Below are 11,681 nucleotides of genomic sequence, written 5' to 3'. Positions count from 1 at the left end.
TAGCTCAAAGGCACTTGGTTCCCAAGCAATGTGTGAGCAAGGCTTAAGTATGGTTTATTCTATGCCCTCCAGTTACACTAAGCTATTTTTTCACTCTTGGGTACTGCTGAAGGCTGTGGTATATCATATCATGCATTGCTGTGGTGGACATGGACACGTGAGCGCTTTCCCCATAACGCATGACGCGGGATATACCGAAGTCAATTGGTTTTGGTTCTTAATGTTGTTTATAGTTAAGCTAAGTTGGGTCATCTACTTCCAAGTATTACTTGATTGTGCATAACATCTCCTTTCCATCATATTCATAGCTCCCCTCCACCCTACATCTATTCTTCCTCACTGCTGGGGAGTGATTTGGCGGGACTGGGGAGGGGGGATTGACACCTATCTAGTGCCAGACAATTTGCTAACTATCTTATTGGTCAACGAATTAGACATCAGACGACCTCTATAACATTAAAGTTGTATCGTGGAATGTTAAGGGCCTTCGCTCCCCCCAGAAGCGCAACCAGGTTCTCAGACAGCTCAAGAGAATGCGCACAGACATAGCCCTATTACAGGATACACACTTGAGGGAGGACGACTTCCACAGACTACGTAAATCCTGGGTGGGGGAGGTGCTAGGTTCGCCATCGGACGGTAGAAAAGCGGGGGTAGTTATTTTAATTCATAAATGCTTTCAATGTAATGTTTCAAGCAAAGAGAAGGACTCGGAGGGGAGATGCCTGACTGTGACCTTAGACATAGGGGCCTCCAGACACAAATGTCTATCTTCAAAATTCACCCTCCAAATCGGACTTTAAAACCCTAATGCACTGGTTGTCAAAATGTACTACGCCTCTTCATTTGATTGGGGGAGACTTCAAATTCCCCTATGTCACTGTTGGGAGACAGGAGATGGATCTCGGCCACTGTGCCCAAAACAAGGGAGCCTGATATCAGGAGGTAATCATCGGCATGGGCTGGGAAGCGGAACCCACTGGCAGGAACGGGCCCTAGTCCGAAGGCGAGGTACAAAGGGACAATCCAAAGGCGAAGTCAAAGTCCGGTCTGGGTCGAGGCAGGCAGCTGGGTTCAAGCACGGGAAGGCAGGCCAAAAAGTCAGCAACAGGAAGTCAGACGAGGGGTTAGGAAATAGCAGCAGCAGAAAACACAGGAGGCTAGGCGATGCACCATATAGGTGGAATAAATCAGCAATGAGCCAGGGCTCTGACTGGGCTTTTATACCCAGTGGGGAATTTAGACCACCCCCGGTTACCGAGGCAACCAGGAAGCTCCATCCACGAGCCAATGGCAAGAGAAAGGCAGAGGGTGTGTGCTGGGAACCTCCCCTAGCAAGGCCCACACCTGACACCAGTAATGGGCGCAGGCGCACTATGCACGCATGCGCACCCGCAACCCTGGCGCCAGGGGTCCTGCCAGGAAGGAGAACCTGTGCCCTCTGCCACACATGGCGACCCCGAGGAGTGGTAAGACCCCTGGTACCCTGACACCTGAGTTGGCCAGGCAGTCATCTTTGGCCACTATGGCATAGGCTCTCAATTTGCATGATATCTGGCAGTTGGCCCTTCCTGTGGATGCTGACTTTAGCCATTTTTCTCCGATACATGACTGTCTGGCGCGCTTGGACTATTGTTTCTGTACTCCTGAACTGTTGCCTAAGGCGAGACATTTAGAGATACATGATGTGGTAATTTTCGGATCACGCCCCTATTGCCTTGTCAATTGAAGTTGCCTCACGCACTTCAAAAGTTTACATGTGGCGGTTTCCAGCATTCCTGCATGCCAACGAGAACTTTCGCCACTTCCTGGTGGCCTCGTGGAGGGATTATGTCTCCTTTAATCAACAACATGCTACCACTCTGGTCATTTCTGGGAGACGGCTAAGGCGTACCTGAGAGGGAGAATTATCTCCTATGTGTCGGCATATAAAAGGAACACGATACGCTCCTATAGATTGGCTAGTGCCCGATTTAAGTAGTGCCAAGATGGCCCTTTTGTCTAGCGCCACCCCCCATAACAGGCAAACATGGGAGAACGCCAAACAACAGTTTAATTTCTGGGCCCGGAGACAGGATGCAATTCATTCTGCCCACCTAAATCTCTCAATTCACAAATATGGCAACAAGGCGGGCAAACTGATGGCGCATCTAGTGAAGGGGAGATTTTGCCCCAGTCATACTCCGTTCCTTAAACATCCCTCGGGGCTCTTAGAACAGGATCCCTTGCCCAAAGACCGGATTTTAGAAGATTTCTATAGGTCTCTGTACTCCAAAGATGAGTTTGACGGTGTGGCAGCGGAACGATTTCTCGACTTGATGGGTCTTCCGCACCTGTCCCCACACCAGCTCTCCTCGCTGAATGCAGACATTTCACGTTTCAGGAAATATCGTCAGGTATCAAAAGTATGGGCATGGGCAAGGCCCCAAGCCCTGATGGCTACACGGCCGAATTTTATAATCTACTGCAATTGGTGGTGGTGGATTCCCTCCGCTCCTTGATTAATTCTCCTATAGGCCCATCTCTTTACTGAATGTGGATGCTAAAATCCTGTCCAAGATCGTAGCCTGCCGCTTGGCGAATATACTGCCTTCCCTGGTGCAGCCAACGCAGGTCGGTTTTGTCAAGGGTCGATCTGGAGTAACTAATTTACATAAGGTCTTGATGGCATTGGAAATTGCACGGGCCAACCCTTGAGAGAACTCAGCCATAATCACTCTGGATGCCGAGAAGGCATTTGACAATGTCAGCCTGCATTGGCGGTTCCTGGTGCTGACGAAGTTTGGGTTCCAGGGACGAGTCATGACCTTTCTCAGACAAATGTACACCTCCCCGGTAGCAAGGGTTCTGACACAGGCGGCCTTGTCCAGGCCTCTCATTTTGGAGAAGGGTACGCGACAGGGGTGCCCTCACTCCCCCTTGTTCTTCGACTTATCCATAGAGCCGCTGGCTGCACATATCCTAAAATCCCCGGACCTGCTGTTAGCTGTTAAATTATCTCCTAAATTGTGTAATTATTCTATCTCTAAAATAAGATGTGTGACTGGGATATATTCACATAATCCTAAAGTGGTAGTTCAGGAATTTGAATCTTTTTATACCCGACTATACGCTAACACTCACGCTTCTTCTAAGCCGCTAATACAGCAATTTCTAAGATCTGTGGCACTCCCTAATCTTTATCCTGAACATATAGCCTTCCTGGAAGAACCAGCCACTCAATCTGAAATCAAACAAGCTATTAAACAGACAAAAATATCCTCTGCCCCTGGACCAGATGGCTTTTCAGCTGGATATTATAAGACATTTGAAGAGATACTTCTACCCCATCTTGAATCTCTTTTTTCAGCCATTGGCAAGGGCGACCCCCTGAGTCCGCAAATTGCTTAATTGCTAAACCCAATTAGGATCCAGGAGAAGTAGCCAATTATAGACCTATATCTTTGATTAATAACGATCTGAAATTGCTTACGAATGTTTTAGCTAACAGAATTAATTTGCTTTTGGCCACCTATATTCACAAAGATCAAGTGGGGTTCATTAAAGGGAGACAGGGGCCGGATCAAATTCACAGAGCAATCGACATAATATCTTTGTTAAAGTCTGGATGGGCCGGAACTTCAGATGCCACTGGCTTATTGTTATCTATTGATTTACAAAAAGCCTTTGACTCAATATCTTGGACTTATCTCTTCACGCTTCTAGAAGAGTGGGGGTTTGGCACCGGGTTTATTTGCTTGCTTCGGAATCTATACTCCCTGCTCTCAGCTACTATTAAAATGCAGGGATTTAAGTCAGCCCCAATTCATAAAGGTACTAGACAGGGTTGCCCCCTCTCCCCCCTACTATTCGCTCTAGCGATTGAGCCCCTTGCCATTTCTATACGGGAAAACCTTAACATTAAAGGAGTCCACTGTGGATTGGAGAACACAAATGTGCCCTTTTGCAGACGATTTACTGCCGTTTCTCCCGCAGCCACTGACTACTCTGCCTAACGTAATGTCATCCATTGATAGATTTACGTGGGTATCTGGGCTTCATATAAATGCAGCTAAGTCTCTTGCCCTGAATATAAATCTTCCCCCTGAGCAAGTGACCACGTTAAAAGCTGCCTTCTTTGGGGATTAACCTCACCCCCTCTTTTGATCTTTTGTATCAGGCGAATTTAATTCCTATGTTTAGGAAATTGAAGGGGGACCTGGAAAGGTGGTCTTTGTGTAACCTTTCCTGGCTTGGGAAAATAAATGCTATTAAAATGACTCTACTCCCTCGCCTTTTATATCTATTTAGGGCCCTCCCTATTCCCGTCCCCAGATCCGAATAAGCCACATTTCAATCTAGCCTAGTGAAATTTATATGGGGAGGCAAAAGTCATTGTTTACCGAGGATTACGCTTTATAGTACTAGAGAGTCGGGGGGGCTGCGGGTCCCAAATATACATCGGTATTATCGGGCTGCACGTATTGCTCAGTTATCTGCTATATATTCCGTGGAGGAACCCCCAGATTGGGTCCTCATGGAATACAAGGCGGCTAGAGATCTACCTTTAGATTTATTGAAATGGCTGCCTTCTGGATTACGCCCATCTATTATGGCCCCCACTCTCTCTAATTATTTGGCCCTTTGGGATCGGGTAAAAACTTATGGAAACATTAGCTCACCCCACACCCCCCCTTGCTCCTCTGTATCAGAATCCGGCATTTAAGCCTGGTATGCACCCCAAACTATTTCAGTGGTGGCTGGACAAGGGCTTATACAGAATTGGTTAATATCTCAAGAAGGGGAAACCTCTGACTTTGGAGTATTGCAGGGAGTATTTGGGCATGCTCTTGTCAGAGTTATTTCGCTATTATCAAATCACTCATATGCGACTCTGGCAGTAGCCTCAGCCCTTACGAACGCTGTTTCCTTCAGCCTACTACTGATACGGTACCATACAAACGCTTGTTATACAAGCTGTGATCCATGGGCATAGATGGGATGGTGTGTACATGGATAGAGTATCTATAAATGGTAGCTTTTCAGAATGGGCTAGTGTCATGAGCGGTGTGCCTCAGGGTTCTGTGCTGGGCCCCATGCTGTTCACCCTATTTATTAACGACATCAGGGAGGGTGTGAGTAGCAATGTTTCAGTGTTTGCTGATGATACCAAAATCGGGAGGGTAATAGAAACGGACCTAGACAGTTTAACATTACAGGAGGACCTGGATAAAATAGGGGAGTGGGCTAATATATGGCAGATGAGGTTTAATGTCAACAAATGCAAAGTAATGCACTTTGGGAATAAAAAATAAGCAAATGGGCTATACAATCCCACGATTGTATAGCCCATTTGCTTATTTTTATTCCCAAAGTGTGCCACTAGGAAAGTCAGAAATATAAAAAGATTTGGGGGTCATTGTAGATCACAGATTGATTAATAGCTTACCGTGCCAGACTGCTGTAAACATAGCAAGTAGAGTCCTGTCCTGTATTAAGAAGGGTATTTATTGCAGAGACAAGTCCATAATTGTGCCACTTTATAGATCACTGGTTTGGCCTCATTTGGAGTATGCGGTCCAGTTTTGGTCACCAGTCCACATAAAGGACGTCCTTGAGCTTGAAAGAGTCCAGCGGAGGGCAACCAAACTAATTAGGGGAATGGAGGACCAGAGCTATGAGACAAGGCTACTAAATTTAAACATGTTCACGTTAGAAGTAAGGAGATTAGGGGGGGACATCATTTGCATGTACAAATTGTTAAATGGTGACAGTAACATTAGCAACAAATTCTTTACAATTAACTTCGTAACAAATACTAGAGGCCACCATCTAAAATTGGTGGAAAAGAAATTCCAGCACAAGGGGCGAAGGGGGTTCTTCACAGTTAGAGCGGTTAGGGTATGGAACTCGCTGCCAGAGGCGGTGATCTCAGCTAAGAATGTGGAATCATTCAAGAAGCTATTAGACGATTTCCTGAAAAACCATAGCATACAGGGGTACAGGTACAACTATGAATGAACTGATACGAGGACCTATGTGTGTATGTGAGGGTGTGTTTGTATGTATGAATGTGTGTATGTACATGTGTGTATGTGCATGTGTTTACTTTTGCACGATATTCTAATTATTCGAGTTTCACCTGTATACATACGCACACATCAACAATAGGTTGGACTTGATGGACTCATGTCTTTATTCATCCTCAAATACTATGTAACTACTAATCAGAGAGGGGCTATCTCTCTGCTCTACTCCATACTGTTAGAGTCTCCCCCTAAACAGCCATATATGTCATCTTGGGAACAGGACCTGAATATGGTTGCTTCTGAAGAGATATGGAATTGTCGCACTAGGGTGACAACCCGGGGTCTGCTTAATGTCTCACTATTGGAGGCCAATTTTAAAGTCTTCTCTAGGTGGTATCTGGTGCCCTCTAGACTTGCCCTCATGTATCCAGGATCATCACCCCTGTGCTTTCGGGGATGTGAGCTCACCATGTGTGGTGGTCGTGTCCTCGTGTTCGTGGATTTTGGGGAAAGATTTTTAATTTAATAGTTCGGGTTATGGGCGTGCGCGTTCCTAGGGACCCTAGGTATGTCCTCCTTAATGAAGCCGTCCCCAGAATCTCGAGGCACTGCACACAACTGATAACTTTTATGTTCCTGGCAGCTAAAATTACCATTGCTAAGGACTGGAAAACACCTAAGGTGTCACTGAGGCAAGTAAAGATTAAGCTGTCTTGGATCATGACTCACGAAAAGCCAGCGAGTATCCTTATGGATAAAGTTGCACAGTTCAAGCATACCTGGAAGCCTTGGTTGGCCTATACAAGCCCTATAATAATGTGAGAAAAGTAGATAGATTTTGAACCTTAATCCACCCAGACCAAATTCAACCACTTATCTTTACACTAGTCTTCCCGCTATATTTTTCTTCTGCTTGATTCTTTCTTTCTCTGTTCACTGTCTGTCTTGTTTGTTATTTATGTAAGTTATCCTTGCTAAAGCTGCACTTTAGTGCACCTTATTAGTGAGTGGCTGTCAATTAATTCTGACTGCCATTAGTTGAATTCTTTAACTGAATACCTTTAAGATTTTATATTTAAAATAAATTTGAGAGAATTAACCGTTCTATAACTGGATTCCCTCCAACATCCTATCATGTTGAGGAGGCCTTCGGTTTATCACTAGGTGCAGTGAAACCCTATTCTCCCAGAATGCTAAGAAAATTTACATGCAATCTTTTATGACATGATGGGAATGGTAAACCAATACGGCTGGAATGGTATTATCTCACTTACAGGGGTTGTTTGGCAATATTGTGCAATTTTGTAGTTCTTTTTTCCTTGTTTGACTTGGGTCATGTCTGTTTGTCTTTTAGGTCATCTGTTTTCTGTTAAAGTTGCCTGTTAGGGGTATTATGGTAGTGATTACTTATCTATTCATTTCGATTACCATTAAAGGAGAACTATGAGGTGAGTGCTTTTCACTCACCTCATAGTTCTAGCTGACCTGTGACAATGAGACTGTCACAGGTCGGCTCAGTAGATCGGGAGGTGAGCCAACACATACCAGCGTTCGCTCACCTCTCGATCCTGTCACGGCTCTCTGTCGTGACAGGGGAGGGGCTGGATTCCCCGCTCCGATCCGCCAGCGCTGACTGGCGGAACGGACGGGGGAGGGTGCAGGTACAGCTGGCTCTGCCTCTAGATAGGCAGAGCCAGCTGTCAGTCACGCAGCTGGGCGTGTCCCGGCCCAATTGTCGGGATCAGCTTCGGCTGCGGCATCTCAGTATACCGCGAACAGCAGCTCGCAGTATACTGCGGCGTCTCAGTATACCACGAGCTACAGCTCGCAGTATACTGAGCCTAGGGTGACGGGAGGACACTAGTTTGTGTCCTCCCGTTATCCTAAGGAGAACTATGGGGAAAAGCCTTAACCCCATAGTTCTCCTTTAATTATTTTCTTAATGGAATATTTTTATGATTCCGTGTTTAAAGTAATTCCTGGTGAAAAAATACCGTCTTAAGACTGGACATTCGCTAACTAATTATTAATGCAATATCCTCATCCTCTATAATGGTTTCTAACATGCTAAGGCTATTTATATTATTATTATTATTATACAGGATTTATATAGCGCTAATAGTTTGCACAGTGCTTTACAGTAAAAGGAAGACATTACAGTCACAATACAATTCAAGACAAGATGGTAAGGAGGGCCCTGTCTGTGAGGGCTTACAATCTAAAAGAAACGTTTTCATTCGTTTCATCAAACAAAACACATTTTTATGCTATTTTGGATTCAGCCACTGGCCTGTTCTGGAGGCAGGGTGCATGACGTCAAATGACACCGCACATGTTGGCCGCCACCATCTTGGTGTATATCTAGATATACATCAAGATGGCGTCGCCTATATCGGCGTGCAACTTCACCTGATGCCACGCATGCATGGCGTCATGTGACGTCATGCTCCCCGCCTCCAAGATGGTGGCACGCATTCGCAGAACACGCCGGTGGCCAACATGGCCACCGCGCATTCTCAAACAAATTATTATGTGCCTGAATAAATTTTTTGTATATTCGGGCATATAGTAATTCATTCATTTAACATGTAGTTTAGGTTTTGTGTTCTGTTTTTTTATTTTTACTTTTCTAGATGCATTTACTTGAAAAAAGGGTCAGCATGACAACCTGACGCTTTATTTTTATAGACTCTATTTTAGTTTGACATTTATTGTTTGCTTGTTTGCCTGCTGTTGTTTTATTTAATAAGAATACTTATATTGTGCCTACAAGTTTAATAGCTTTGAATAAAAGTTTTATTTTTATCATACTTTTTAATATGTTTCTTTGGGGCTTAACAAAATGGGAGTCCTTAAATGCTGCGGATATTGGAGAAATGGGTGTGGCTACGGAGGGGTGTGGTCACTGAGGGGCACTGTAAAGCTTTCTCGCACAGGACGCCTAAAGGCCTAAGGCCAGCCCTGAGTGCCGTCACACCTGAACCCTTCAGAGTTATTCTGGAAGAGTGCAGGATTGGACCCTGCGGTCAAATATTTAAATGATATGCACCTGACACATGCCGGTGTGGAAAAATTGCGTTTTGGTCTTTGGAGGTGCACGACACCGAGAACATTACTTTAAGATGGTGTAATAATCACCCACAAAGTTAGGCAGCCTGGGAAGTCTTCTGAATCCAGAGATCCCCAATTATTCTGTGACATCAACATCAGGGGATTGATAGCTGCTGCTGATCCAAGACTAATTAATTTTTCATACATGTCAGCCGGTCAACGGAGTCTGTGGACAGACGCACTCTTTTGTCTGTGACAAAACCTTCTACAGCCATGAACGTCCTTTCCGAAAGCACACTGGATGCAGGGCAGCCCAGTAGCTCCATGGCATATTGGCTAAGTTCTGGCCAGTGATCCATTCTCAAGACCCAGTAAGCCAGTGGATCATCTGCTGGAAAGCTCTCCAGGTCTGCTCTTGCCCCTAGGTAATCCTGAACCATGTGATGAAGACGCTGGTGATGGGTGCCTAAAGTTAACATACCTGGTCGCCGAGGACTGAAAAAATTGCGGAAGGCATCTGTCAGGCGGCCCCCTTCTCCACCGCTCTTCCTTTGACTAACCAAAGCCTCTGAAGCACCTCTTTCATCACTTGGTAACCTACCAGTGTCTGGAAAGGTGTTACACAAGTTTCTCTTCAGAGCGTCCTCCGGTTGTTTCATCCTGTGCTCCCTCTGTGAGAGCAGGATGAGCTCTGCAACCTTTCGCTTGTAGCGTGGATCAAGAAGGGTTGCCAACCAGTAATGATCCCTCTCCTTGATACCACAAATCCTGGGGTCCTTTAACAGGCTTTGCAAGATAAGGGAGCCCATGCAGTGTAAGTTGGAGGAGGCATTAGATTCCAAGTCTTCAGTGTCACTGAGGATGACACTATCGTGCACTACCTCCTCCCAGCCACGTACTACTCCTTGGGTTTCTGGTGACATAAAACCCTTCCTTGAAGAATGCCTTATGTCATCCTCACCTTCAATGCCCCCACGGCTGACATAATCCTCCTCCTCTTGTGTGATCTGTGGACCCACAGGAATGGTGTCTGCGTAAAGGGGACCTTGAGAGCTAAGGAAGTCCTCTTCTTAATCCTGCTCCTCTGCCTCTTGCGCCACATCAATAATTCCTCGCAGAGTGTGCTCCAGCAGGAACACCAGAGGGATCGCGTTACTGATGCATGCAATGTCCCTGCTCACCATCCTCGTCACCTCCTAAAATGGTTACAGTACAGTGCATGCATCCTTTATCAGTAGCCACTGCCGGGGAAAAAAATCCAGGGTTCCCTTTGAATTTCGGCCAGACGAACACTTGCCGGGTATGACCGCCTGAAGTAGGTGCAGACTTTTCTGGTCTGCCTGAGAAGCTCTGCCAGCCCTGGGTACCTGGTTAGGAAACGCTGTACCACCAAATTGAGCACATGTGCCAAGCATGGTACATGCGTCAACTTTCCCAGGCGTAGGGCGGAGAGAAGGTTGCTGCCATTGTCACATACAACCATGTGACAATGAGCTGTACACATACAGCTCAAGCTGTCATGGTGTTAACCACCTCCGAACCTGCCCCTGCAGAGCTGACAGAATCTCTGCCCCGGTGTGGCTTCTGCCCCCTAGACAAACCAGTTCAAGCACAGCATGGCATCTTTTTACCTGAGCCGTTGCATAGCCCCTGGAACGCTTAGGGTGAACTGCTGGTTTGCCGGATAATTATGAAGAGGAGGCCATCGTGGAGGATGAAGAGGAGGGGGTGGAGCAGACAGACCTCAGATCAGCAGCTTTTTGGAAGCATGGTGGTTGAACACGCTCCAGCACGGAGCCCCATCCTGGATCACTCCCAGCTGCTAGCAGAGTTACCCAGTGTGCCGTGAAGCAAATATAACACCCCTGTCCATGCTTGCTGGACCACATGTCAGGGGTAATGTGGACCTTGCTGCTGACTGCCTTGTCCAACGAGGCAAGCACATTGCCTTCCACATGCTGGTACAGTGCTGGAATGGGCTTCTGTGAAAAGAATTGGTGTTTGGGAACCTGCCACTGTGGTACAGCACATTCTGCAAACTCACGGAAGGGAGCAGAGTCCACCAGTTGGAAAGGAAGCAGCTGTAAAGCGAGCAATTTGGCCAAGCTGGCATTTAGACGCTGAGCATGTGGATGGGTGGGACCAGGGCTCAAAATTTCTACTCGCCTGCTTGCATTAAAAATTAAAAATAAAGTGAGGGCGAGTGGAAATTTGGGTCTCCAAGTACCGGTCCGCAGGCCAACTCTGGCCCGCAAGCCAGCACTATGTGGCCCGCAGCCGGCTGACATGTCAGGCACATGGTCGCAGACCTGACTTGCGGGAGCAGCTCCACGGTCTGCATCTATGTCAGATGCAGACCGCAGAGCAGCTCCTGTCAGCTCTGGCTTCCTTTGCCCGGCGTTCTGACAGTTCTGAGCCAAAAGAAAGGATGTATGTGAGCAGGATCGATCCCTGGTTATCTGGGGTTGATTAGTGAGGTCTGCTGCAGACCTCACTAATCACCCCCAGATAACCAGGGATCGATCCTGCTCACAGCCTCCTCCCTGCAAAGATGTGAACAGGTGAGGGGGCGGGGGTTGAGTGTATTATTATTTTGTGTGTGGGGAGGTTAATAAGGGGGGA

At 46.5% G+C, this 11,681-nt stretch overlaps 1 protein-coding gene across 1 annotated transcript in view; it reads left to right on the top strand.

The window, feature by feature from the left end:
* The first annotated feature begins 2,802 nt into the window (after nucleotides 1–2,802).
* AGT (angiotensinogen) overlaps nucleotides 2,803–11,681 on the top strand; it is a 26,982-nt gene continuing 18,103 nt past the window's right edge. Inside the window, exon 1 of the mRNA XM_018573846.1 lies at nucleotides 2,803–2,890. Coding sequence (XP_018429348.1) covers nucleotides 2,803–2,890 — 88 coding nt within the window. The remainder of the gene's footprint in view (nucleotides 2,891–11,681) is intronic.

This window comes from Nanorana parkeri, unplaced genomic scaffold (assembly GCF_000935625.1).
Source record: "Nanorana parkeri isolate BGI_ZX_2015 unplaced genomic scaffold, ASM93562v1 scaffold2569, whole genome shotgun sequence".
NCBI classification, from domain to species: Eukaryota; Metazoa; Chordata; class Amphibia; order Anura; family Dicroglossidae; genus Nanorana; species Nanorana parkeri.
Note: the sequence above shows the minus strand (reverse complement) of the source record. Positions and strands in the feature narration are given on the sequence as shown.